Here is a 27191-nt window from a genome sequence, read left to right as displayed (position 1 = left end):
CGAACGCCACCCGCCACTCGACTCTCTGGCCTGGCAGTCACAGATCGGCCCTTTTAGCCTCTCCGCACTGAAAGTGACCCTCAAAATCCGCGAAGTAAAACTCCTAGAGGGGGTCGTGGCAGTCTAGGAATGATTATAAAATCACTCCTAACCATATTGGCCTGAAGCCACGAATCGCCTTGTCGATTCGCGCATATGAGAGCCAAATGACGGAAAAACGTTCGATAAAACTACTAATAGGTAGAATATATTATTGATAAAGAATAAATACGTCGCACTTGCTTTTATCCCTAGCATTTATGAGAAGTAAAATGTACAATTTATTTTTAAAAAATCACAATTTCATACAAAAATTTAATTGTCAGTTACATACAAGATGTAAGTTTTAAAAATCACAATTTTATACAAAAATTTGATTGACACGCACAAACAGTTTACAGCACTTAAAACTTATTGTCCGCAAACAAGGGATTTTTTAAAATTTACTAATGCAGCAGCAACTCTGCAGATATTGTCAATATACGGTATCAATGTCCACGATATTTTATGTTTGACGATATGAAACATTTTGGAGCGCTGCATAGATCTCTCAACGTGGACTCGAGCAGCTGCAATACTGTTTGTCAATAAAGCTTCTTCAGAACTTGATTGTTCTTTTTTTTTCAATTTTGGAGGCATTATTAATTGTATGCAATTTTGCATACATTCTAGTTCGATACCAAAGCCGTTATCAACGATTATGGCATCTCTTGTCGGTTCCAGTTTATTTAAAATGCCAGACTGGTTGAAAATAGCCTTGTCTGATGCTCGGCCGCCATATGCATTACTCAAAAAACTTATTAATCCGCATGGTGCTACTCCTAGCAATAATTTTACTGTTTCACAACCCTTGTAATGAGAATATAATCTGAGACGACACCTTAGACAACGTGGTTTCTCCACTGGCACTTAAGTGCAATCAAGCACAACATAAGTTTTTTTAAAGTTTTTGAAACACAGTGGCATACTATTTAAGATTTCTTCTTTTGTTGGCCAGTACACAAAATCTTTTAGAACTTCTGACATTAGCTGCACCATACAAAAAAAATTATAAGAACAACTGCCGTGTTAGTCCAAAAAGAACAGCCAAACATCTAAATGACAAATTTAAACGTATTTTGCATAAGCACAGAACAATTATTTCCTTTAATGGGTTATTGAACTTTTTTGCCTGCCGCTCTTCACAAATTGAAATTCCTTTTGTTAAACTATCCAGCAATTCAAAAGAAACTCCCGTAAATGCAGTAAGGTCCTCATCATTTCTTATTAAAGATAATAAATTTTTTTTTCTTTAACAGGTTTAGCATCAGTACACATTTCTTTTGCTCGTTCCATCACTAATTCTCTAACACGATCATTATCCACTGAAGCATTTTGGATTTCTAATAATACTTCATTTTCACTCATAGAATCCTGTGCAGTATCTTCAGCAGTACCTTCAATTTTATTATTGACGGTACATTCCTCACAATCTTCTGGCTGTTCTGAATCTGTAAACAATAAATTTTGTTCTGATGGCGTCTCCCTATCTTCAAGGTTGTTTGATTCCACTGTTGGTAACTCATTACGTTCCTCGGCATCAATATTACATCTTGTATTATTTATGGGCATACTAAAAATAGAGTAAATTATTTAGAATCCAATTTGCTAACCTCTTTATGCTTTACAACGATCAATAATATACATATAGTTACCTCTTTACATTGGATGATTTTAAGGTGTTTGGAATAAATGATCTCTTATTGTTTATTGAGGGAACAGCTGTTTTTTTCAAATTCATTCTTCTACCACCAAGCCGTTCTGTAATAAAAACTGAGTTGCAATGTTTATCTTGCTCCAAAATGCAAATACAATGATATAACATTATTTGTACGAGAAAATTCAGTTTATAAATAAGTTTATCTTGCTGCGGGCATGCCTAAAAACTAATGTACAAAGATATATTACAAATTATACAATAATAACGTTGCTTACTTGGTAAATAATCCCTTTTTTTGAAGTGATCACTGCAGATAAATCTTTTGCTTCCAATAACTGTTTTGGTTAGGTTAGAGCTTTCGATCCATTGTTTCCTAATATCAGGATTTTTTGGAATTCTATGTAGAGCTATACCAATGTTCGATGAATTTCTTGCACAATTTGGCACTCGACACTTACAAAGTTTCATTTTGTGCCTATTATTTATTACAATAACAGTAAATAATTCGTCATGAATGAATGAATAATTTTCTCTACAATTCAAACGGCCTTTAGGGGGATCAAGGAAGTTTCGCCTTCAAATACGCCAGGGGCGCTGCTCACGCTTAACATGACGAATAGTTAACCGAATGCCGTTGAACTTTTCTGCTAAGTCTGTCTTTCTTCAGTTCCGACGACTGGCAAAAGCGATCATGAATCGGAGCGCAAGACAAGCCATACTTGCAGCAACGAGAGTAGTAGTGCGGTTTTTCAGGCGCCGCGCAGAGATCTCGAGGTTCCCGAAGCTCATAAAATTAAATCCAGCCACTCAGTATAAGCTTTCTTTACCTATTTCGACTCGGTGATTATTAAAAGATGTGCGACGGTGAATTCCGCCCAAAAAATTCAATAATTTTCAAAATATCCACATATTTATTTCTATTATATGACATCTTATTTATTGGTAAAAATATTTATGCACAATTATAAGTACATGCATATAATTCAACCACATATTGCATTCGTAAATATCTAATATTGGAAACTCGATATATCTATCATACCAGTATAAGACTAATTCTCATTCGGCCAAACGACGGACTCGATCCAGTCGATATAATGCGAAACCTTTGTGTAAACAGCTGGCATTTTTGGCACAGCGCAAGAAATTCCAAAACTCGTAACGGCGACGATTTCCTGAAGGCATCCCGAAGGATGCGTCCACTGTAATGGTACACCCGAGTCTCCGGCGCACGTGTCCCTCTTCCATCCGCCTTTTTTATCATCGGCGCACAACTGCGATTCAGAATCTATGCCGTGGGGCAGTTGCTTGACGCCTCGGTACACTTGCTTGCAATGTTTCATGTCGGTGAGCTGCAGCCGAGCCTTGGTCAGGTTGAGACCCGTCATACCTTCCCTGAGACGAAAGGATGACGTGGATCCGTAGCCGCTGGCCCATAGGTATTTTGGCTCCAAGTCCGGGATCGGGTAGAGACAGGCTGGTTTCACCGTCTTGCTGAATTCCACCGGTTTCGAGAGCTTGATCAGGGCGATATCGGCGTATAACTGCGACGAGTTGTAATCGGGGTGTGGTTTGATGCTCTCTATGGACATCAACTTGCCTGTGTTGAGCTCGTTCTGTAAATAAGACAAACGTCACGACGCGTTTGTTTCAGTAAATTTTTTTTCCAAACATCATCTAAATAACATAATAAATACTACGTTACAAATACTCACAATTTTGTTGAGATTTGCACTGCCAATGAGCGCCACATTAGGCAGTCCCCGAGCGTCGGTGGTACAGTGAGCCGCAGTGAGGATCCATTGATCGGATATGAGACTTCCGCCGCAGAAATACTCCGTCGTGGAAGTGTCGACAGTCCGACCCAGAGCGACCATGTGAGGGTATTCCTTGGGTTCTGCCACACTACCCCCGACGACGAACAGCTGTATCGGCTTCTTACACCTCAGGCGCATAGGCATCAGCTCGATTTTCTTGATCCACACGACTTCGCGCGTCATCTCCGAGTATTCCTTGCACTTGATATCGGAGATGCGATCCGTCGCTTTCCTAATTCTCTTGATATTCGGTACACTCGAATCATCATTCGATTGTATCGGAAACCGAACGATTTTTCGTTGTGCGCTACCGATCGTATTCATAGTTTTTTCGACGCTCGTTGCCGAGCCGAAAATATTGCTGCTGGATACGTGAAACGAGATGATGAATAAGTAAACAAGTGCTTTTTGGAACTCGATCGACATATTTGGAAACGTTTGGAATAATCGTGCAAGCGTACAAGAGTTAAAATGTTAGACTGAACGAGCGATTGCCGCACGAACAGCTGCATGAATATATGCTATGAGAGAAGTAATACGAGAGTGGCTTGAGCCACAGATTCGAAGAACAAAATTGAATACTATGCAGTGCGGAATATGCTCTTCAAGCTTTTACAATCGATTTGACCGACTACGAGTTCAGAAACAGACGGTGATTGCCGAATTCCAGGTACGAGAAAGTGGACTGTAACCGATGCAGCTTGTCGTATTATGTCCGTTTACGGAGACATACTGTAAACTAAAAGATTATTCGGGTTTATTATACGTCAATAAATTATTCTGAAGATTTCTAGGAGTGGGGATAGTTTCGCCGAATATGCCTACGTTCAAATTGCCGCTATAGTCAGCGAGTTAATTGCTCTCCTATATGCTGCACATCCATCATGCGTACTGTAAGCCTATCGAGCGTGATAGTATATTATGAAGTCCATAGGACATAATATATACTATACATAACATGTATATCACAACAAAAAGCTGTAGAGTATGAAAAGAATATCGAATTAAAATAGTTATAATGCAATCGATTACAGTGATATCAAAATTCTGCTTCCCTAGATAGAAATTTTGCATTAACGCAATCACGCCGGCACTTTTTCGTATTGATTAATTATTATTATTGCATAATTGTGCAACCATTTTAATGCTAATACGATTTACAAACATCATTTCTATTTTCTCTCGTCATTTGAAGAAACTTGCTATGGAATAGAAAAGTTGACTTTAAAAAGTCCATTAAAAAATCATTGTAGCAAATGCAACTTGCCCCTCGGCTAACCTTTCCTACAGCTTTATTCAACTGAAAACCGTATAAGTTCTGCACGATTGAAAATAAACTTTTCATTTATTATTCAAGAGAAAAGCTTTTCAATTGTTGTAGCACACCAAGACTGATCATCATCGGCGCAATTTACATAATTGTAATCATAAAAAATGTAAAAACCATTTCTTCCAGCGTTGGATCATTGACTGTTTTCAGTTCAAGAGAAAAGCATGGAGTTAAAGGTAGAAAGGGAGGCAACATCGGAATTTAAGGAGGAAGATATTTTCAGTAATAAATATCTTATAACTAACAAAAAATTATTAACATCAGTAGCACTTTGGCCTTACCAGAATTCTCGGTTGAAAAAATCTATGGCAATTTTGTTTATCATGTGCATTTTCTCGGTGATGATACCACATACAATTAATATTTTTAAAATAGCACATTTAATTTGTATCTGTAGCTATCTTCAAGATCACGACTGACAATTATTCAACGAAATGCATTGTTTGCATAAATTATTATTTTATCAATAGTTGATTCTTTGCGAATAATATAGTACATGCGTGAACGTAAGGTTTATTCGGATAAGTATATAAGTGGTAGACATTTCACCAGTTTTGTTGGCGAATGTGTCAATCAAACAGGCTCGTTTTGACTCTAAATTAACAATCAAATCGAATATAAAATTATTTAAACCTGTGATTATACATATTCAGATATACGTAAAACACATACTAGAATTTTCCAATATTGTACAATAATAAAGCCACATTGCAAAAGAAAGAATTAAACTGATCCTTAAAAAATGTTTCAATATTTCAATTACTCATAAAAATTGCATACTTATTGTAGGTAATAAGGGCTTTTGAAGAATGGTATGCCGAAGTTGTGAACATGGGTATTATTGTCGAATGTATATCTGGTGTATATCTTGATTGTATATCCGTTCCGTAATATTCTATCTCGTTATTTTGTATTTAATTTTATCCTGCATATTACGCAGTATTTGTAAAGGGCTTCTAGCCCGTTTAATATCTCAATAAATAAATAAAATGTTGAAATTTTAAAATATTTTTCGGTAGTTTAATTAATCTTGCCATTTTATTAGTTATTTTATTATCTTGCCAATATTAGTTTTTATTTAAAAAATAACGAATCTTTTCTTATAAAAAGAATCTTAACTGTGCTAGTCTTCGTAGGGAACGACGATATAATGTTGTAATTTCTAATAAACACCTAACAATTTTTGATATAAGTCTAATTTTTACTATGGATATAGTCAAAATCGTCAAGGAGCGAGTGTGACCTTTCATTACTATTTAATATACTAATTTTTCCTACATGTGTAGTAAATTTTAATATATAGTTTTCTTAGTGTAGGGAAGATGTACCCAGAATGGATAATTTTGTATTTTATCGTCTTTCAAAAACAGACGGCGCTTATTATACTTATATAGGTATTATTTATGGTCTATTATCAAAAGTTGGGACCCAGTATTTAAAATTAATCATAGCAAAAACTATAAGGTTAATCAGTAAACACTGTTGATTTCAAAAGTGTCCAAAGTATTATTTTATTGAAAATTGAATCTTTTATATTGATATTGTGAATTAACCGTGGAACATTGAACCGGGAGCATTCCTATATTGTAGAGAGCTCTTTTGGCAAAAAACTCACTCACACAAAAATGTTTTTATTCAAATTGAGGGTTATAAATATTTAAAGCAGAACCCAAGCTGGTAAAAATTTAGAAGTTAAAACGCGACCCTATTTTTATTTATTTCTTATTTTCAAAAAAACTATTAACTAAAAAGTTATATAGTATTTTATCGATGTACCTCAAAATATAATCATAGGTATGTAGATATAGTTTTAAATTAAATTTGATTGTCCATTTTGAGTAAAAATGGCCCTATTTGGTTAATGCGTTCACTAACGCACGGAGAGAAATGTATCACTAAATATTCCTACAATTTTCATCAAAAATATACTGTATAGTAACGAGGAGACAAACTCGACTTATATTAAATTTTAGTATACGGTATAGTAAAATTTCAGATCTCCAGATTTTACTATGCTACATAGCAATTTTTACTATACTGCATATCAAATTTTATTTTGATGGAGGGGAGAACTTTCATTATTTATTTGTCACATTCAATCTCGCAGTTTAAGAACGAAAGTCGCATCGCATACGATAATTTCTTATGTAATAACCTAATTTACATATATCGCAAGTTAATTATTACACATTTCACATGTCGCAACCTAACAATGCATCGCTAGACTAATCGCATATATATTTATATATAATGTTCCGATCTGAAAGTTCCTTATATACTAACCGAACAGTTTTTCGTCACTTGCGAGTTTCCGAGACATCCCCTAGCGGCAGTAAGTGAATAGTCGAATTTCTGTCGTCGGGTTAAATTACAACGAATTTTTTAGCTCTGTCGATAATTTTTGATGAATGTATAGTAAATATTCACACAAACATACTATATTTTCTGCATAGGTTGAGTTTGTCTCCCGATTAAAAGAAAATATAGTAATTTTTAGTGATACATTTCTCTCCGTGCGGAAATGGTAAAATGTCTACCGGGAAAATTGCAAGATTATCTACACTGGACGCAACTTTTTACATACTTGTATAAGATTAACTTTACACATTTATGCAGATTTTTCAAATAACAGGTTTGACTTCAGCCAGTTATTATCTCCTTGTAGAGAACACGGAGAAATTTCGGAATCAAATTGTCATCACGTCAATTAAAAGTTACTCCCAAAAAATAGCTAAGAATATCCATATTGGGGACATCTTTAAAAAAAACATTGTTTAAATGAATTAGCATCTTGAACATGAACATTGAACACACACACACGCGCGCGCGCGCATACATATATATACAAATAATTTGAATATTATTCTATCATTTTAGGTATCGATTTAATCAATCATCTAAATTTTTCGACCAGGCAATATCCAGTCGAACAGACAATGCATGCATACATAATTATATAGTGAATTGTATCCTTTTGCACAACAGGTCTCTTCAGTTTAGTATACTTGTATATAACTATATACATCAATTTTTAAATTAATTGATATACTTTTAAAGAATGTATATCGCGATAATGAAAGTATTATTACTGGTTTCAGGTACATTGAAAGTATTGACAATACGTATGACTTATATCCCTTCTTTTTATATTCATGCCTTTTGTCGGGTTTCAGTATTTTTACAATTGACGTATGTATATTAATATAATAATGATACCAGATATTGTTGATGCATGTGCAACCAAAAACAATACTTTTTATTTTTGTCAATCGTGTTTTTATCTTACAGGTGGTTATCAATATACACAACTATTTCGCGTTAATAAGATTAATTCCAGTTTGGGTTGCTATCATAGTGTATATGTTTTATTTTAATTGGCCAGGACAACTAATAATTGATACCGGCGAAGAAGTTTTTGCTGCTATGTATGCTTGAAATTAAACAGTTTCCTATTATTTTTTGTTCAGTATACTTTTAAGACTTAAGGTAGTTCACCAAATTTGTGATTTTTCTCAGATATGCTAATAGTTACACAAATATGGTATATGATAGTATTTTACAATGTAGCCCCGAGTTGAGTGCCTGCATCTTGATGGACTCCTTATATAATAGCGGCATTAATTTTAATACTAAGTGTTTTCATATAGCTACGCTCTAGTACTTGGTGTTAAAATTCTGTAACAAACTTATGCAATTGCGTGTATGCGCGCGTGTGTGTATGTGCGTAGGTAAATCATGCTATAAATATAATAAGTATGTAGTTCCATACATTTGTGAGTATGGAAAGTTCTTTTCTTTTAGAAAAATACTCTGACGAGATTTTAAGTGTAGCGTGATTTTAAAAATGATATGAATGTAAAAAAAATATTTATTGATAATAATGATAAACCATAATATAGGTATAGCGAGGACAGGATTTTATCAGATATATAACATTAAGGGGGTGTCGTACCAAAAGCTTCGCACATCCGCCACGGGGTATTTTGTATTTCCAAACTTCTAGAAAAACAGTATATATATATACACACACACTAATTTGGTTGATGTACCGAGGGCATAAAGTGGACTTTTTCAGACCGTGTGCGTGCGGAGTCATACGATCCAAAGGCGAGTGGTCTAAAATCCCACTTAGCCTTATATGGCGGGGCTTTACAGCCTTACGAAAAACGCCTGCAGCTGAATCTGTATCCGAAGCTGCAGCCTGACATGCATATTTTCTGCATACTTTCTGCAGCTTCTCTTGCAGAGCTTGCGTGAACTTTTCTTGAAAAACTTTTTTTGAATGTAAAATATTCTGCATGAGTGTGCATGAAATATGTATGCTAGGTAGATTATGTATAGAGCAGATTCAGCTGCAGACGCATTTTTATATAAAGTCCGTGTCAAGTTGTAAAAAAGATTCTTCTGCAAGCCGAAATAGTCTTCTTTTAATTTTATGAATAATAACTCGCACTGTTATAAGATAAGCATTTAATGCATACAAATATAAAGCTGTAAACCTACTCGCCGAAATAATTTCCACGACTTTAATTATCCATAGTCTCCTGTTGCACATAATAATTAAATTTTAAACTTGCAGCACTAAACAGTACACATATATATCATAATATTAAATATTTATTAAATTTAATGTTTAATAATATTCTAGATAATGAATACAGCTATGCCATATATCACAGTGTTTATTTCTCTTCTGTTATAAACAAACAAAATGAAGGGATATATCAACTGGTGTCACGGGTTTAATTATATTCCAATAGGTGGCAAGACTCGGCGGGGCCGTTCGCAGTAGCACACGCGTGTGTATATAATATACATCAGCTGAAATCGTTTTCGGTGCGAGATGTTAAATAAGAGGGGGTGACGATATACTTATATGGTGGTTTTCCATACTGTGTAAGCATGATCTTCTATCATAAGACTTAAAAATGTTGGCATAAAATACAATGAGATGATATATCAATATAATATTCACTCTGATAGACTGGTACTTACTGTGTCGATAATTTTTTAAGTATACGTGTGCCGTGCAATATAGCCAACCCGCAGAAACTGATGTAAAGTTTCGTCATCCAAACACCTGAGTCATTCCAATCCAAATTGCGAAAATCGAGCTCATTTTCCGCAGCGTCAATCAAAAAATTTTCTTTTATACCGTCGCTCCCTACGAAAACTAGCACAGTTAACATTTTCCCGCGAAAAGTAGCACAATTCAGATCCTTTTTATAAGAAAAGATTTGTTATTTTTCAGATAAAAACAAATATTATTAAGGCAAAACTAATAAATTGGCAAGATTAATCAGATTGCCGATTTTTTTTTTTTTAATTTTAACATTTTAAACATTTTAAACATTTTTATAGTAAGTTAAATTAATGAGGAAATTTAAAAAATTGTATTTTCTATAAAAATGTTTAAAATAATGTCTTCGCGACAAATCTGAATTGCGCTACTTTTTGCTGGAAAATCTGAACTTTGCTAGTCTTCGTAGGGAGCGACGATATACGAACGCGTTCTACTTTTCGCGCGGCTAGTCATGTACGACCGGCGACACTGCTTAACCTAACCTACCGCTACGATGTCTGCATGTATGTATATTGTCCGTGTTCAGTCTCTCGCCGCTGTGTGAAATCCACTCCCACAACACTTAGTTATATTTTTTGCAAAGGCAGAGTTACACTACGAGTCCTGCGTCGACTCAAGTGTACGATTTGTATGTCAGAGTGCAAGGTAACTCGCCACGCAGTCGATGCACGTTACATATACACAATGGGGACCAGCACGCGTTTATCCTTTTCGCGAGCATTTGTCTGTCTGCTAGTTGTGCTGTTTTCGGTGCTTGTCATCAACGGTGCTAGTGATGAGAAAGACTGCGGCTGCGGTAAAAATTTGAATAGACAGAATGGACAGGACCAAGGCTCCTGCCCTATCAACAAGGTGGATGAGCTTGACGACGAGATAATCAAACCTATCTACAAGAAGGATCTTACCTCTAACATGGTGAGGATCAAGGGTGGATCGTACTTCATTGGCACCAATGATCCTGTTTTTGTTTCCGATGGGGAAGGACCCAGGAGGGAAGTAGAGCTGGGTAGTTTTTATATTGACAAATACGAAGTGAGTAACGCAGACTTTCAAGAGTTTGTCACTGCAAGCAGCTATAAGACAGAGGCTGAGAAGTTTGGAGACTCGTTTGTTTTCGAGGGATTGCTCAGCAAGGATATCAAGAATGAGATAAAGGAAGCTGTGGCACAGGCTCCTTGGTGGCTGCCGGTGAAAGGTGCTGTTTGGAGTCAGCCTGAAGGGCGTGATTCCAACATTAAGGGTATTTTTTTCTAAGGTCATGATTTTGCTTGACTTTGATGTTCCTCAACTGAAGGAGAATGTCTATTGTTTGCAGATAGAATGGACCATCCTGTTGTTCATGTGTCATGGAATGACGCAGTGGCTTATTGCAAATGGATTGGGAAGAGATTGCCAACTGAAGCGGAATGGGAGGTCACTTGCAGAGGTGGTCTTAATGATAGACTTTTTCCTTGGGGAAATAAGTTGATGCCAAATAATGAGCACAGGTACTTACTGCTAATGTTTTAATTTACTCAAGTATATGGAATTATTAACATTTTTTAAACAAATGACATCCTCCTATTGTAGAACAAACATTTGGCAAGGAGAGTTTCCTTTGAACAACACAGTAGAGGATGGATTTGATCGTACAAATCCAGTGTCATACTTTCCGCCCAATGCTTATGGAGTCCACAATATCATTGGAAATGTGTGGGAGTGGACATCAGACTGGTGGAAGACAAAACATACGGATGAAAAGCAAACTAATCCTGTAATTAATGCAATTTGTAATACTTGCAAAAACGATCTGTTATTGAATTTCAATTCAATTTTTTCTTTAGACTGGTGCACCAAATGGGTCTGATAAAGTGAAGAAAGGTGGATCTTACCTTTGTCATAAAAGCTACTGCTACAGATATCGCTGTGCAGCAAGAAGTCAAAACACACCTGACACATCAGCAGGAAACCTTGGTTTCAGATGTGCTGTCTCAGCATAGTCAATGACCTTTTATAAATCGTTTGATAAACATTTTATATTCTTTTACAATTTGAACATTAACATGTACATATTGTGTGACTGTTATGAATGCTGCAATATGAATTTTATATCGTTTTGTAATTTATACATGAAAGTGATAAGAATGGTAGGCTCTGTTATTATAAAGCCTCTATATTTTGAAACAATTACATGTAGTTGTAAGCCAATTTGCAAACGAGAAGGTATTCAAGTAAAAGTGATATTTTTTCATGAAACTGCAGTAAACTCATAAAATTCCAATTGTTATTTTGAGATGGAGGAGATTATGATCTCGCGTTCCGATAAACTTGATATATACATTTCGGCTGTGCACGAAAGTTCTTTGTACAAATAAATTATTCTACAGAGTTGTCAGATTAAGTTCTTATATAAGTTTAATAAACGGACAATGAGCCAAAATTATAATGTGATCATGTCTACTTTGATACTAACGTGCCAGTGTTGATTTTTTTATTATTCATACGGCTAGAATATCGGCACGATCGATATTCTTTACGAGCACAAGGTAAATTGCGTGCATATTCAATAGACGGGAAAAATAAACGAAAATTAGCCATGGTTCAACTTTACCCACTCAGTGTCTGAACTACTGCGATCGAAGTATTAGAAGATAGCTCTAATTTGAGGGCTGCTGGGTTAAAAATGGTTGCCTGGGTAAAAAGTTGTCTAGGCTTAAAAATAGCGAAAAATCATGAAAACTTTGATCTTTTACGAAAATCAGCGATTTTTCCCATTTTTAAAATCTTTATAACTTTCGATCCGAGCGGTAAATTTTAACAATCCAGCACTCAAATTAAAGCTATTTTCTTCTATTTTCGCTTTCAAACTTTAGATCAACATTTTAATTGTTTGATCAGTTATATATATGCCCATCAATTATAGCTGATTTTTGATCTTTTTCGTTGTCATATATACATAGCTGATGAAACCGGTAAAATGTTTAATCTGATTCTTAAAAAAGAAATTAGAAGAAAAGAGCTTTAATTTGAGGGCCGAGTGGTTAAAATTGACCGCTCGGATCAAAAGTTATAAGGATTTTAAAAATGGGAAAAATCGCTGATTTTCTTAAAAACTCCAAGTTGTTTGTATATATATATATATATATATATACACACACTGAACAATTACATATGCATGTACGTACATTTTTTCGCAGTTCGCAACTTAGACTTTAAAATCGTATTTCATAGAACTATGTGTAGTATTAGAATTATATATTGCTTCTATATCAGTGTCAGTTAAAATATGTTTTAAGCGCATTTCATAATCGCATAAAAAGTAGAATGACGCTTCAATTGGTCATCCTATACTTATAAATATAGATGTACTCTATTACTCGACAGGCATTGCTCGTAGTTTGTTACGATCTTTACATGTAACCCGAAAAGTGAAATTTTGATCAACAATTATGAAGATCATCTGCCTTTAAGGTAAGCGCAAGAATGTTCTTTAAACCACCATTCATATATTTTATTCGATATGAAGTGATTTGAATACAATTTTAGTGGAATCAATACATATATTGTTCTTGAAGAATTTACTTATTACAGATGTATGTATGTATACATGCGTATACTCAGTAATAGTTAAATCTGGTTAAACATTTTTTGAAACGTTTCAGGGAGTGCTAGAATTTAAGAAATTAATCCATTAGGCTGATGATGCGCCATTTTAAGCACGTATCACCCAAAATCATCTTCCATTGAGTGTAACATGTATAATACAGTCGCGCCGGATGCAACAACTTTAAATATTAAGACTATCAGCCATGACAACTTGTCACGTATATGTACATATGTATGTTTACTTACAGGTACGCTTATTTCTTGATTTCTCATAAAATTTGTCATATGATTGACGTTCCAAATATTCAAAGTTATTGTAAAAATTTGACTAAAACAATTAAGTATAACAATTACAAAAATATTGTTACATTTACTTTAAAATTTGTAATCACCATAATTCAAATTACTGTATGTTGTATATGTATATGGTAATTTCTACTTTGTCGATTTTTCTCAGTGGGCATGAGGATTTAAAAAAAAAGTCATACTGGATCGAAGAAGTAGTAATAAAAACTAATTTCTTCTTACGTAAACAGACTTTTTTAAAAATACATGAAAATAAATTCAAAATTTAATAGTATATACATACATATATATAGTCACGTCAGTGACTATTTTTTGACACGGCAACGACGTTTTGGTTGGACTATATTACAAATATACAATAAATTAAAACATTTTTTAAATGCTGACAATAAAGTCTTTTTGTAATACATGCACAATTTTCGCGTTTTTTTTTTGACCTAAAATTAGGGACAAAAGTAATGGTTTTCCGGCCAGCGGGCGTAAAAGTTATTTTATATAATTTCAAGTAGCGGGCGCAAAAGTACTTTAGAATTCTTTAGAAAATTTTCTAAAAACGCGAAAATCAGTACATGTGTTACAAAAAATATGGTGTGCACCAAGGGCTAAGCGGGCTTTTTGGCCTCGTGTGGTTGCAGTACTCGTCTGTGTCTCGTAAACGCCCTCACCTTCGGCTCGCGCTAACTCGCCTTGACTCGTATTGCGCACTCCACCCTCGGCCTAAAAAAGCCCACTTTACGCCCTTGGTACACAATATACTATTGTTGTCCGCATTTCCGTTCTTCATTCCCCGTCGGTCAAAAAAGAGTCACTTTAGGCCCGATTAATAGACATAAAAAACACAAAAACCGTTTGTGTGCTACACAAAAGTTTTCTCCGCTTTAAATAAACGTTAATTTTCACGTATTCAATGTTTGAGCAAATGCATGGTTGCTGTGTCAAATATAGTTAAATCGCAGCTCTGCCGAAAACCCCGAAAACACATACGCGCATTATAAAAAATATGATCTGCATACCAAGGGATGTTAAGTGGACTTATTACCTCAATATATATGGTTGCAGTACTTGACTTTGACTCATCGCTCAAACGCAATCGCTCACTTCCATTCGTACTACAAACTTCAAACTCGTCCTCAAATAGCCCAATTTGCACGCCCTGCATACATACTACGTGATGCACGCATATTAACGAAAAAAATATAACAAAATTAATAATTTTTAATATTTCTTTATGTACAGAATAAAATATAGGGCTCTTTCTTTCATCATCAAAAATAGGACAAATATTATTAAAGTTTCTCCAAAGCAACTTCTTTCAAAAAAGCTGTATATAAACTATTCTAACCGTGAGTACCACTAATTAAATAATTCAAATCAACACGCGAGTCTATACAAATAAAATACAGTTTTATTACAGATCGTGGATATTAAAATTTCCACACAACAATGTCGACAATTATATCGTCTTCCCACACAAAGGAAGGTGTAGCACAGGATATTTTAGATCTTCTCCAGGAAGGTGAAATTAATACGATATACAGCACCAATAAGGATATAATACTAGTACTGGGCAGAACGGGTTCAGGCAAAAGTACTTTTACGCAATTCATCGCTGGATACAATAACGATTTAACATTAATAAAAACAAGTGAATTCATAATCATAGATAGAAATGAAAAAATCAGCAACGATACATTTACTTCACGTACAACTTATCCGGATTTAGTATTGGACACGGAAACAAATGCACCTTTTTATGATTGTCCCGGATTCAGTGATACTAGAAGCCCAGCACACGACATAGTTGCAACATATTTTATCAAAAAATTAACTAATCATGCTGAAAGAGTCAAAATGGTTTTCGTCACTGACTACGCTTCTGTGAGAGAAAGTGTGGATAGAAGTGGTTTTCTCCTTTTGGTAAGAAACGCCGTCGATATAATAAAAAATATTGAAAAATTCAATTACAGCATAGCTTTGATAGTGACGAAAGTTGATAATATTTACGAGGAAGACGACAATGGCGACCCTATTTTATGTTCTGATCAAAGTGTCATAGAGTCAATTGCTACTTTTCTCAGGCGGTTGAGAGAACATCTTCTGTCTGAAACTTATAAAAAAGGAGTTAACACATTTAATGAACATGCAATACAGTTCGTTGATGCTCTTTTGCATAAAAATCAGAAGGAATAGACAAACATAGGAATATTTAGACGACCTAATAGAGTCGGAGTACTAAGCCAGGTTAAGCTACTTCAAAGTCGTAAACCTTCGTTAAAAAAATAATATATGAGAATATCAAATTCAAACAATGTGAGGGGAACGATTTTGGTTATACCATATCTTCTGACACGAAGAATCATCTACACAATTTAGTAGTAAAATCTTAGATTTATAAAAGCAGTGGATGGACAATCAACTGCAGTGAAACCCATAGCATGGGCTCGTAGATTAACAAATGTAGTTAAATTCTTAGAAGATTAAAAAAAATGGTATAATTTTCTGATCAACATTTATGATATTTTGTCGAAATATAAGGTACAACGAGACTATCGTCTGTATTCGATCATGGCTGATAATTTGAAACTTCAAATAGTAAGAAACCCTACTGATCAAGAAAAAGTTTTCGAATATATAAGACAATTTTTAGATGCAATGAGCAAAGCAGAGATGGAAAGAGAGTATCACAACATTAGAGATGTGAAATTCAACAAATCGAAATTGAAAATCTTCATGGATTTGTTGAATTTAACGCTTAAACATAACGTTCAGTCGTCCTGTGATGGTGATAATTTAATCGTAAAAGGACACTATATCAGACTGAAGGACGTCATCTCATCAAATTGTAAAAGCTCGAAATTCGTTGAAATCTTTGCATTAAATAAAGTATTTATAGATACGAGTTTAAATAAAACTGGCGGTCAAGTACAATTCTCTATAATAGCACCGACTTTGGAAATCATTGGAAACCCAAGTATAGTTTTAAATGGAAGTCCTGGAATGCCTCTAAGACCTGAAAAGCCGAAAAATGGCATTGCTCCAGGTAGCAAAGGAGACGATGGAAAACTGGTAATTTCTTGAGCATTTCGCGAAACGTAGCAAGTGGTGAATATCTGAAACTCTCTATTGTAGGCGGACATGGTTGACCGGGGCAACAAGGGGGTGACGGTAAAGAAGGAAAAGATGGAATGATACCGCAGATTCCTACAGATTCTGAGAACCCTACATGGGGACCAGGCTTTGACGTAAAGTCTAAAATAAATGAAACTGTTGGTTATTTTACAGAGCTAGGTCCCGATGGGCATAAGTGAGCTAAGAATCAAGCAATGTGACGCTCGTTGGTGGGTACGGGGAGATGATTGTATTAGTGGAGGTGATGGTGGCAACGGCGGGGTAGGTGGAAAAGGAGGGAATTCAATGGACGCTGTAGTTATAAACCTAACGGAGAATCCGAAATTCTTGATCGCTGCTGGTAGAGGCAAAACTGGAATTGGTGGTCCCGGTGGTAATGGAGCTGTAGGAGGAAAGCAAAGAGTACAACTTTTAATATTAGATGGTCAGTCTGAAGCTTCAATAACTTGTTATTATACATCCAAACCTGATTACAGATTTACTGTTGTATCCAGAGAGGATTTGAAACAGTGTTTTTCAAGCCAGCGCGGTCTTTTTGGTAAGAATGATAAAAATATTGCAGAGCCAACGGAAGTGGTTTTGAGTCATGCGCCTTCTGTTGTAGTTAACGACTATAAATAGTACATTACGATACGTGTGACTTAAATGGTTCTTTTGCACCCGAGCGTAGCGAGGGCGCTAAGCGCCGTGTAAAACTGAACCATTTAAGTCAAGAGTATCGAATAAAATTTTATAGCACAGACTGCTAAAATCCGCAAGTCTCGCCTATTCGTGACTAAAGTAGTCCTTATTTGCACCGTGAGGTTAGCGCACGAGCGTAGCGAGTGTGATAAACACAGTGCAAAAAAGCACTGATTTAGTCACAGATAGGCGTGACTTAACAGCGGATTTTAGCCACACTGTTCTATAAATTATGTTAGAGATCATTTGAGCAACAGCATTATGGAATCGTTCCTAAGAATATTTTTAGAGGATTTAGAAAGTCATAAGTCTGTAGAAATTTTATATAATGTATTTGGATATGTTAATGAATTGCAAGGCTTAGAAGATCAATTTTACAAACTACGAAAAAAGCTTTCACTTTTGCCTTTTTATGAATCACTGTTACATAGAGCTGCTCAATACGCAAATAAACTATACGAAAATGGGGAATTAACGAATGATAATAAGAAGGCGCTTGGTTATGTGTACACAACCACTTTGAGCAAGATTCACATCATTAGCAATAATGCAGACAACGATCTTGTTATGGATTTACCACGATATTTGGACCAAACAGTAGAGGAAATTAATCGGTTAGAAGATCTCAGTAGTATTACATCGATAAAGGATGAACAAACAAAGTATCAGAAATTAATTTCACAAAAAATAAACGAAGCTCAAGAGTTTGTTGAGTCGCAAATTAATCCAGAAATGAATAATATATTTGACAAAATCGATCATCAAATGGAGCTTCTGATCAACAAGGTCGTAGCCTTACAAAACGCATCTAAAGAAGAAAAAACAAAGTTAGAAGAGCAACAGCATAAATTATAGAATACGTTAACATTAAAAATATTGTTTGGCATTCCAAAAATGGCAAGTCAGTTTTTAAGCTTTTTAGGCCCTGTCGGTGCAGCCGCCGGAACAGCTATTGGCGGAGGATTAACGCTGATGGAATCATTAGTGTTGGATCCTTCAAGCGATGCAGGTTCAGAAACTTTGGCCACTTTACCGTCGGTATTGAAAAATTACTCGTCAAAAATAACGGAACAACTGAAAGATAAACAATCGCTTTTTAAAGAGTAACTGACTGATGCACAGGTGGAATTAAAAAAATATTTGGAAAAAGAACCAGCAGAACATGTAAATGATATTGATAAAAGAGTAAAAACGATTAGGAAAAATCTGGAAAATGAAATGGCAAAAGTATATATTCTTGATGCTGCATCTTTAGACAATATTTACAATATGCGAAAAGATGTAGTCGAGTTACTGAAAATTGATAAACAGTTACGGATAGTAAACCGTGTCCAGAATATTGTCAGCATAATTCATGTGCCATTAAAATTTTACCAACAAATAAAAAAGGATCAAGTTAAATTAAACTAGGTGGCTCTTGCTATTGAAAAGGCAGATGAAAAATTAAGGGAATTAATGTTATACGAGCAAAGCATTTACAAAATCATTTTACCGATATGCAAAGACATAGAAGATAAAGTGAACGAAATGGAAAGTAATTTGCAAGGTAAATCTCACGCAGCTCTGGATGTGAGTAAATGGAAAATACAAAGCACTCTAAGAGATGTGAAGCTTGAAATGCAAAAGTTGACGAAGGGATTTAAGGTACAAGGAGACCAATCCCGGTGCATAGAAAAATTGGAAGAAGGCATGTCCATTATGATCAATATGTATGACCGTATAGAATATTATCACGATAAAGCAGAATTGGCCGATTACATAGCGAACATCAATTCCAATAGAGCAAATGGAATTCGAATATCAAATGAGGTGCTCAGGCGTGATGTAGATGATCTGAAGTGGATAATACAATCCGACCTCGTTTTGGAAAAATATGAAACGAGTATAAAAGCATTCATGCAACATATATATCCATTTGCAGATTACTTTATAGCAGAATTTGATTTACCTACTTCACTGAAATCAGACGATACTAAGAGCTTAGTAGCAATATCTTCTAGAAAAATAAGTATCTTAAAATCGAAATTAATAGCGTCTGAAATAACGATAAACAAATACGATGAATTCATACGTAGCAGAGTTTCGTTTAACAGTAAAGGCAATAGATCTTCGCCATTCTTCGTGTGGAAGAATAATGAACACAAAAATGCAATAAGAAAACTATTAGAGGAAGAAGAAATAACTGTAAAGTCTGATATTAGACGAGGTTTGAACAATAATGCAATCAAATTCGATACGATAGGTATTTATTTTAAATTAGCTAACCAAGCAATTCAAAATGAATTAAATGAGCATTTGGAAGACTTTGTTCTATGGGGAGAAAGTATACCTTTGCTTCTTTGAGAAAATTTAGAGATGAAAAAATAGATTTCGAGTTAGAGGGTACTGGACAATACGTACAACAAGGAAAGTATAGTGAACGAACATTTTATGGGGTTGGATGCAGATGCTGTTCCCAAAACTACACAATTCATGAGTATTCAGTCTTTAGACTACTTCTAGACTACCAGCTGTACCTAATACGCTTATAAACGACAAATCGTCTACTGTTAATGGCCTACCAAACGATGTAACGTTTTGTAACAATGGCAACTTATTATTATTAGACTTGATAATTCGTCAAAAGAATGGAAAAAAACCAAGCATGATCATTTTACAGTAGATCAGAAACCCGATGTTGAATATGCCCAGAGTCTAGCTTATCGTGGTCATACGTTTGAGATATAATGTATAAATTGTAAAAACCACAAATAAATTGTAAACGATGTTTTGAAATTATTTGGTTATAGGTGTGTTACTTCATCTTAAAGTGATTGCATGCAATTTATTGAAAACTTTGACTATTTTTCTTCTACTAATTACCAAAAAACAGCCTTTATTGCTTACCAGGTAATTTATTACCTGACCGAGTAAACATTATTTCTCCTGAGATCTTAAATTTACGTAATATAAATATCGTTGAAAATGGCTGTCCACGTCAAAAGTTACTAGCGATTGAAAATAGGGCAAAATTTGTTGAATATTCTCATAGAATGGCTCATCAAGTTTTTCTAATACTGTAACATAACATAATATTAATCTTTTCTGTGAAATGTGCCCAATTCATCTTCGCAGGGCGTGACAGTAAATTGGATGGAACCGGCGATTTAGTAATGTTAAAAGGACCGTTGATATGCTATTGGGTTTGCTTACAGACTTTTTGTAAAATATTGTTTCGGTGACTCAGTTATTGAAATATGATAAATGCGGTCCAATACAAAACGAACAAACTATTAAGGCATGAAAAAGATCTTTACAAGTTGATTAGTAAAACTGCAAACGTTATTGCATAAATGAACCTATTTAAATTTTCAATTTGGCTATTGCGAGTAAGTAAAAGTATATGCAGACAATACTCGCATTCCTAAATTTGTTCAGACTATAATTATGCAGTCTACGTCAGGAAACACAATTATTTCAAATTTTATTATCCTAATCTTGAAAATTCAAGTAAAATAATTGTGTGAATTAGTTATTTTGAAAGCGAGCGAGCGGCGTGTTCTGTCAAGCTAATTCTTTTGTAGCCTTGATTTTGCAATAGTTCTGAGGTGGGAGTTTTAGTGTAAATTATTATCGTGACACTCTTTTGCTGCTGTCCGGATGAACTTGTTTAGAATTTATAAAAATTAGAGCAGATTTGGCGATAAAGGTTTTGAGTGATGTGGTTTCTTTACCTTCTTCTTGCGGCTCTTTGCAGATTCTGGTAGCTGTGCGTTGTTAAATAAACAGTCGCTGAGAACAAGTTTTTGTCCAGCCGTATTGGAACAGTTATATCAAAGGCTGTCGCTGATGTTGCTACCTTGTAGACTGAAATTGAATTAAGCTTACCGCTGCTTTACGGGACCTTTTATATTATAGTTTCATGGGTGGGGTGTCTCTAAAACTGGTGGGGCGGTGTTTTTTGCACGGTTGACTGGGTGCAAAAATAAGGTGCTGACAAGATGAATTTAAAATATAAGAAAGCTAGAACTTTATTCAAGGTAAAATATTAGAAGAGGAAAATTACACAAACGATACAATACATCGATCACAATGTACGAGAGCGCTACTTCTCGTGTCGACGCTTGTGCGAGACTGACTGCCTGCCTGGACAGGCCTGGCGTGGGCCATAATAAACTTGCGCGCGCTAGCGCTACGCTATACCTGCTCTAAGCACAGCCCTTCTTTAAAAAAGCTATAAAGACCCTCTCATCCCGCTCGGGATTTTCTTCAGACAGACGCTTATAATTTTTATAACATTTTGAAAACTTAAAACTAGACTGAAACTCGACAGGCGCGCGGCATGCGACCAATCGGAGATTAGATGTAGTTTAGTTGGAGGGCTGTTACGTGGCCGATCAGCGAGATTAAGTGTAATATGATGTTCATGTTCACTTAATCATTATTTATCGAAATTAATATTAATTAATCAAATTGGTATCTAAGACACTGCTAAGATAAAGTTTTAATTAGAATATGCCGTGAAAATAAATATAAATGCTTGGGATCTATACTCACTTTTCATTTCGAAATTGAAAAAAAAATCTCAATTAATTTCTGATAGAAACTCAAAATCTCAAACGTTTTTTAAAAAGGCACTAATATTGATAGATTAAAAATACCTTCTCTAAGCTTTAGGACAGCGAGCAGTAATACACAGCAGTAAAAAAACCGCTGCAAATTATTTGACACCTTCAATATTATGTGTTCCCTGGTCAAAGTCGTTCTATTTCCTAGCCAGGACTGACCAGTGGCAGACTATGAAATGCCGTTTATAACATTTAGTGGCCCGTTACTGCAGTCGGGGTAGAATGATTTCTACCAGGATTGCCTTAACACAAACATTGTTTTTGCTTAGGATAAAAACGACAATTTTCGGTTTTTAATGTTAATTTTCAATTTTTCTCCGAAACTGCTGCACGAAATGACTTGAAATTAAAGTGCTGTATAGTTATAATAACCATCATTATAATCATGTTTTTGCTTAAGTGAAGATTTATAAACATAAGTTATGGTGTATGTATAAAAGTATCCGCACAACTACCATTGTGCTAAAGCAATAATCACTTTCTGTCCACGCAAGTCAAAATAATAAAACTTTAAAAATTAACCTCTACTTCTTTTCGCTTATACAGTACGTACCGATCTTGTGCTACTAAGTATAATACGCTCTTTTTGTAGAGTTAATTACGCAAAGTCCTTCAGGTACACCTAATATAATATAAGTTTAATATGTAGCGTACGCGAAACATTTTTCGGTGTAGCGTACACGATTTTATTTCAAAAGACAGTCTCTCAAAACATACTTCCTACATGCTTTTTACATAAACTCTAAAACTTACTATTACAAGGCTTCTTTAGGAAGGAAGCAATAAATAATACGTGAATACGCCTAGTTTGAATCTGCGCGACTTCCCGGGCCGCACAGGTAGCGCCACAGTCGCGGCACTGCGAGTCGCGAGAGAAAAGGTGCAGCTCGCCGCTCGCGCTGCAGACGGCCGCCGCATGCACGCAGCGATCGAGTCGTCCACCTCATATCATAATCCGAAGACCGAACGACTGACTCGAAGCCAGCGCACTCTCGAGAGTCTCGAGTATAGTCAGTAGCTTATATATAGCCGTAGCCGTACGTGTACTATATACACAACACGCCGAGTGTAGACTGTACTTTGTAGAGAGCCATTGCCGTATCTCCATATGTGTGCGTGCGCGGCGCGTTGCAGTAGCCTGTAGCGGCTGTAGCAGTAGTCAGTCGGAGAGTGTTTGTGTCGACGCCCATAGTGTCCAGTGAGTGGCCCCGGGTCGCCGCCGCCACCGCCCCAGAGCAACGTCCTCCGTATACTACAGCACACCGGTAGGCAAAAACTCAGCCAGACTCTCACTGCGTGTCCGCGTAGGGACCTGATCCCCGGGACGACTGACAGCTACTCTTATGGCGATATATCCGTGTGCACAGCCACGACTTGGTCGTCGCCTGTCGTCAAAATGGCTTCTCCAAAAAACACTCGCACGCGCTGCGATTTGCCGTTATATGCGCCGCCGTCTCGGGCTACGTGCATACCTCTCGGTGCGTGCTCTCGTCGTCGTCTCTTCGATGCCTCGCCTATTTTTTCGGGATCGCTTTCCCGAGAGCCGTACCTCATATGCGTACCTCATAGTCGGGGGGCCGTTTTGTCAGATCTGACTGGCTAGCTGACTAACGCCCGCTGGAATTCGCGTTCTGCTTGCGAGATTTTTCCGCTTCTGATGTTCTGTGCCCCTTGGGGATGATGTTCGCAAGGATTGCAAGGGCTTCGGGAGAGTTTGTTTCAGTGGGAGAGTGCCAGACAGTTGTCAACTGGTGCAAGCTGGCGCAATGGTCTTGGTTTGTTTTGGAGTTGTGAGCTGGTGCAAATGAGGACTGTTTTATGATTCTGCTATGAAGTTTCTTACTCTGTGCTTGTATCTCGTCAGTCCAGTATTGGGGGAAATTTGTAGATCGTTGCTTATCATTCCACTGACAGTCGTCAATAGAAGTACTCCAAACTGTATTTTTCTCTTCATATAAATCTAATCGAGGACAAAGTAGTCCACTTTATTGTACATTTGTTTCTCATCACCGTGATACAATTACAACAAGGAGAAACTTGGCGTTTGTTGAATGTCAAAATGCGCTATTCGACACTTCAAATAGGGATATGTTTTCAAACAAATAATATTTTACCAGGAAACTAACCGATCCTTCCTCTGTTCTCAATAGGTGACAGAAACATAAGGAATACAAGATGCAGACAATAAAGTGCGTGGTGGTCGGAGATGGAGCTGTGGGTAAAACTTGCCTGCTGATTTCCTACACGACGAACAAATTTCCCTCCGAGTATGTACCTACAGTCTTCGACAACTATGCAGTCACAGTGATGATTGGAGGAGAGCCTTATACTTTAGGACTTTTTGATACAGCTGGTAGATATTAATTATACTATGATTTACAAAAGTAACTCCAAAAACCCTGCTTCTTGTTCAGTCTCATAAACTTTTGAAAACCTTTGCCAACAGGTCAGGAAGATTATGATAGACTTAGACCACTGAGCTATCCTCAAACAGATGTTTTTCTAGTCTGTTTTTCAGTGGTATCGCCTTCATCTTTTGAAAACGTAAAAGAGAAGGTAAGCTAGGCACCAGACACACCATCGCGTGACTCTTATCAAAACCAATTTATCGAATCTAACGTGAGGAAAAAATGGTCTGTTTCAGTGGGTGCCAGAAATAACGCATCACTGTCAAAAGACGCCGTTCTTGCTGGTCGGAACGCAAATCGATCTGAGGGACGACGCGGCGACCATCGAGAAGCTCGCGAAAAACAAACAGAAGCCTATAACGGGAGAACAGGGAGAGAAACTAGCGAAGGAACTTAAAGCTGTGAAATACGTCGAGTGCAGTGCATTGACGCAGGTTTGTGTTGCGATTTCTTTTGTCGACGCGTAAGAACGAGGCTTATCTGCCGACAAGATAACGCCATTAAAACAGCGTTATTCTTAGAATTTACATCAAGTACTTACTGTTATAACTGATTGTTTCATTGCTCTCCATATCATTGCAGAAAGGACTAAAAAACGTTTTTGACGAAGCGATCTTAGCAGCTCTCGAGCCCCCAGAACCAGTGAGGAGAAGGCGATGCATCGTTTTGTAGGAGAATCACTGCACACGCTCAGCATATTCTTCAACAATTGGCCCTAAAAGCACTGCATTGTAAGTCCTGTCACATTTTGCTTTTCCAATTACTCACTCGTATGAATTTCCTCATTTAAATTTTATATTTGAAATCAAGTATTTAATGACGCGCACGAATCCTATTCTTATATGTCCGCGTCCGCTTGCTATTGGCCTTTGCGAATATTTAATTGCATAAATTATCGTGAAAATTTGGTTTGATAATTTGCTACTTTGAGATCCTTCCTATTTATTTAATTAATTATTCATTGCGTTGCTATTGACATTTTTTTTGCTTCTTTTATTAACGCATCAAAACCAGTACTTTTAGATGTATTTTAACTAGGAAATGCATTTTTCTAGGATCGCATAAACGGATTTATCTATACCTTAATAAAAGAGACGAACAGCAAGCTGCAACAACTTTAGCAAGCAATGCGAGAAAGTGTCTCATATATTTAATAAAAACATAAGGCATTTTTTAAGTAATAAGATATACTAATGTGAATCTTTTTAATAAATCGATTAGCCTAAAAAAAAGAAAAAAACTACACGAAATGATCAAGCATGCGTTTTTTATGGAGCTGCATAATGTGCGACGCACGCGCGTTTGCGTCGGCTCCGACTATTTCTATATTTTTTGTATAAACACTTGTACAAAATGAATTATATAATTATATATTATAATTGCTTGTATAACGATTCGACGAAATGAACTACAGCTATTGCAACAACGGAATACACAAAACCCAGATGTGTTTGAATGATAAGAGGACACACCGAACTCACTATTTGTCGCTACAGAATCATGTAAATGAGCGTATATTTACTTGAACGCCCAAGCTGAAAGAGCTATACAACAATATTGTGCGAGTAATAAAATTTTCAAGACATTTTTATAACCGCTCGTCTACACGTGTATTTATTTGAAAGTTTGTATCACGTTTACATTTGAGATGAATTGTATAACCAACAATTATACTGTTTATTTAATTTAATGGTAATTTTTTATAGATTATGTGAAAAATTTGTGTTGATTACAGTGTAGTATATTTTTAGTCCAATTCAATTTCACGGTGTAATACTGTAATTGGATTTATTTTTACGTATACGTAAAAAGTATGTCAATTATAATCAAATTAAATTAATTTTACTCTTTAAGTGCCAATTTAGAGCAATTATCAATTTTATTCGTTCTTTCATTCAATTTATTTTCATAGAACAGCTATATTTTTGGTTTAGACACCTTTTATTTACTTTAAAGTACTGCGAGTTAAGATATATAAGTCAAATACGTATATGTAAATCTGATATGAAATAATTAACAAATTACTAAATATTATTTTTGTGATTATGTTTTTAAAAATAAAAAGTTGCTATAGGATTTTGAATAAAAATTGTTTTGCTTCTTTATTTTTTACTTGAATTATAAGATTTCAAAACTTTTTAACAGCGGTAAAAAGGAAAGAAAAGGATCAGTGGTAAAGGTTCTTCGATGTAATACTGTTCATTGGTATTATTTAAGCCTTTTATTTACATTATGATTTACTATTTCATTTAACAATCAAATGGATATATGTATATATATACAGTCTGTCTTAGTTAATTTTATATTCTTTTGGCCGTTTCACAATCGCATAAAAGTACACAACTGGCGCTCATAAGAAAACCCCGACGATTGTAAATGTTGAGTATGTTTCATCCTTTACAAGTCAGAACATCGAGCGGGAAGTGTCTCTCCTTATTGCGCGTCTCCTCGCTGTTATTATAATATCGTAAAATATCCATTCGAAAAAATGGCATACGTACGAAGGT

At 35.7% G+C, this 27191-nt stretch overlaps 4 protein-coding genes across 9 annotated transcripts in view; 2 read left to right on the top strand and 2 right to left on the bottom strand.

The window, feature by feature from the left end:
- LOC100115209 (cell division cycle 42 homolog) overlaps positions 1-26283 on the top strand; it is a 37507-nt gene extending 11224 nt beyond the window's left edge. The window contains exons 1-6 of one of the 5 annotated variants that reach the window (XM_001600390.6): positions 22224-23541; positions 24427-24629; positions 24723-24832; positions 24921-25118; positions 25267-25415; positions 25740-26283. In XM_001600390.6, coding sequence (XP_001600440.1) covers positions 24452-24629; positions 24723-24832; positions 24921-25118; positions 25267-25356 — 576 coding nt within the window. In that variant the 5' untranslated portion in view covers positions 22224-23541; positions 24427-24451 and the 3' untranslated portion in view covers positions 25357-25415; positions 25740-26283. Of the gene's footprint in view, positions 1-18672; positions 23542-23657; positions 24052-24426; positions 24630-24722; positions 24833-24920; positions 25119-25266; positions 25416-25739 lie in introns of those variants that run through there. The other 4 variants (XM_032597767.1, XM_032597762.1, XM_031921359.2 and 1 more) reach the window with 4 other exon arrangements.
- Positions 279-2478, bottom strand: LOC100678892 (52 kDa repressor of the inhibitor of the protein kinase). Of its 2 annotated transcripts, none has more exons than XM_003425189.5 (3): positions 2014-2478; positions 1734-1839; positions 279-1651 (listed from the first exon to the last, which is right to left on the bottom strand). In XM_003425189.5, the coding sequence occupies exons 1-3, from the start codon at positions 2204-2206 to the stop codon at positions 1306-1308; spliced, it is 645 nt and encodes a 214-aa protein (XP_003425237.1). In that variant the 5' UTR covers positions 2207-2478; the 3' UTR covers positions 279-1305. The 2 variants fall into 2 exon arrangements, with proteins under 2 accessions (XP_003425237.1, XP_008217980.1); XM_008219758.4 differs by having other exon boundaries at positions 1734-1851; positions 2014-2454.
- On the bottom strand, positions 2677-4335 carry LOC103318165 (serine protease snake-like). The gene is made up of 2 exons (XM_008219797.3): positions 3454-4335; positions 2677-3354 (listed from the first exon to the last, which is right to left on the bottom strand). The coding sequence occupies exons 1-2, from the start codon at positions 3979-3981 to the stop codon at positions 2791-2793; spliced, it is 1092 nt and encodes a 363-aa protein (XP_008218019.2). The 5' UTR covers positions 3982-4335; the 3' UTR covers positions 2677-2790.
- Positions 10408-12398, top strand: LOC100115827 (formylglycine-generating enzyme). Its single transcript, XM_001600391.6, has 4 exons — positions 10408-11208; positions 11284-11455; positions 11538-11721; positions 11792-12398. Exons 1-4 carry the CDS (start codon positions 10470-10472, stop codon positions 11945-11947), a joined length of 1251 nt encoding a protein of 416 aa, XP_001600441.2. The 5' UTR covers positions 10408-10469; the 3' UTR covers positions 11948-12398.
- Positions 26284-27191: the final 908 nt, after the last annotated feature.

Source organism: Nasonia vitripennis, chromosome 1 (genome assembly GCF_009193385.2).
Source record: "Nasonia vitripennis strain AsymCx chromosome 1, Nvit_psr_1.1, whole genome shotgun sequence".
Taxonomy (NCBI): Eukaryota; Metazoa; Arthropoda; class Insecta; order Hymenoptera; family Pteromalidae; genus Nasonia; species Nasonia vitripennis.
The sequence above is the reverse complement of the archived record's forward strand: the minus strand, read 5'-3'. Positions and strand labels throughout refer to the sequence as shown.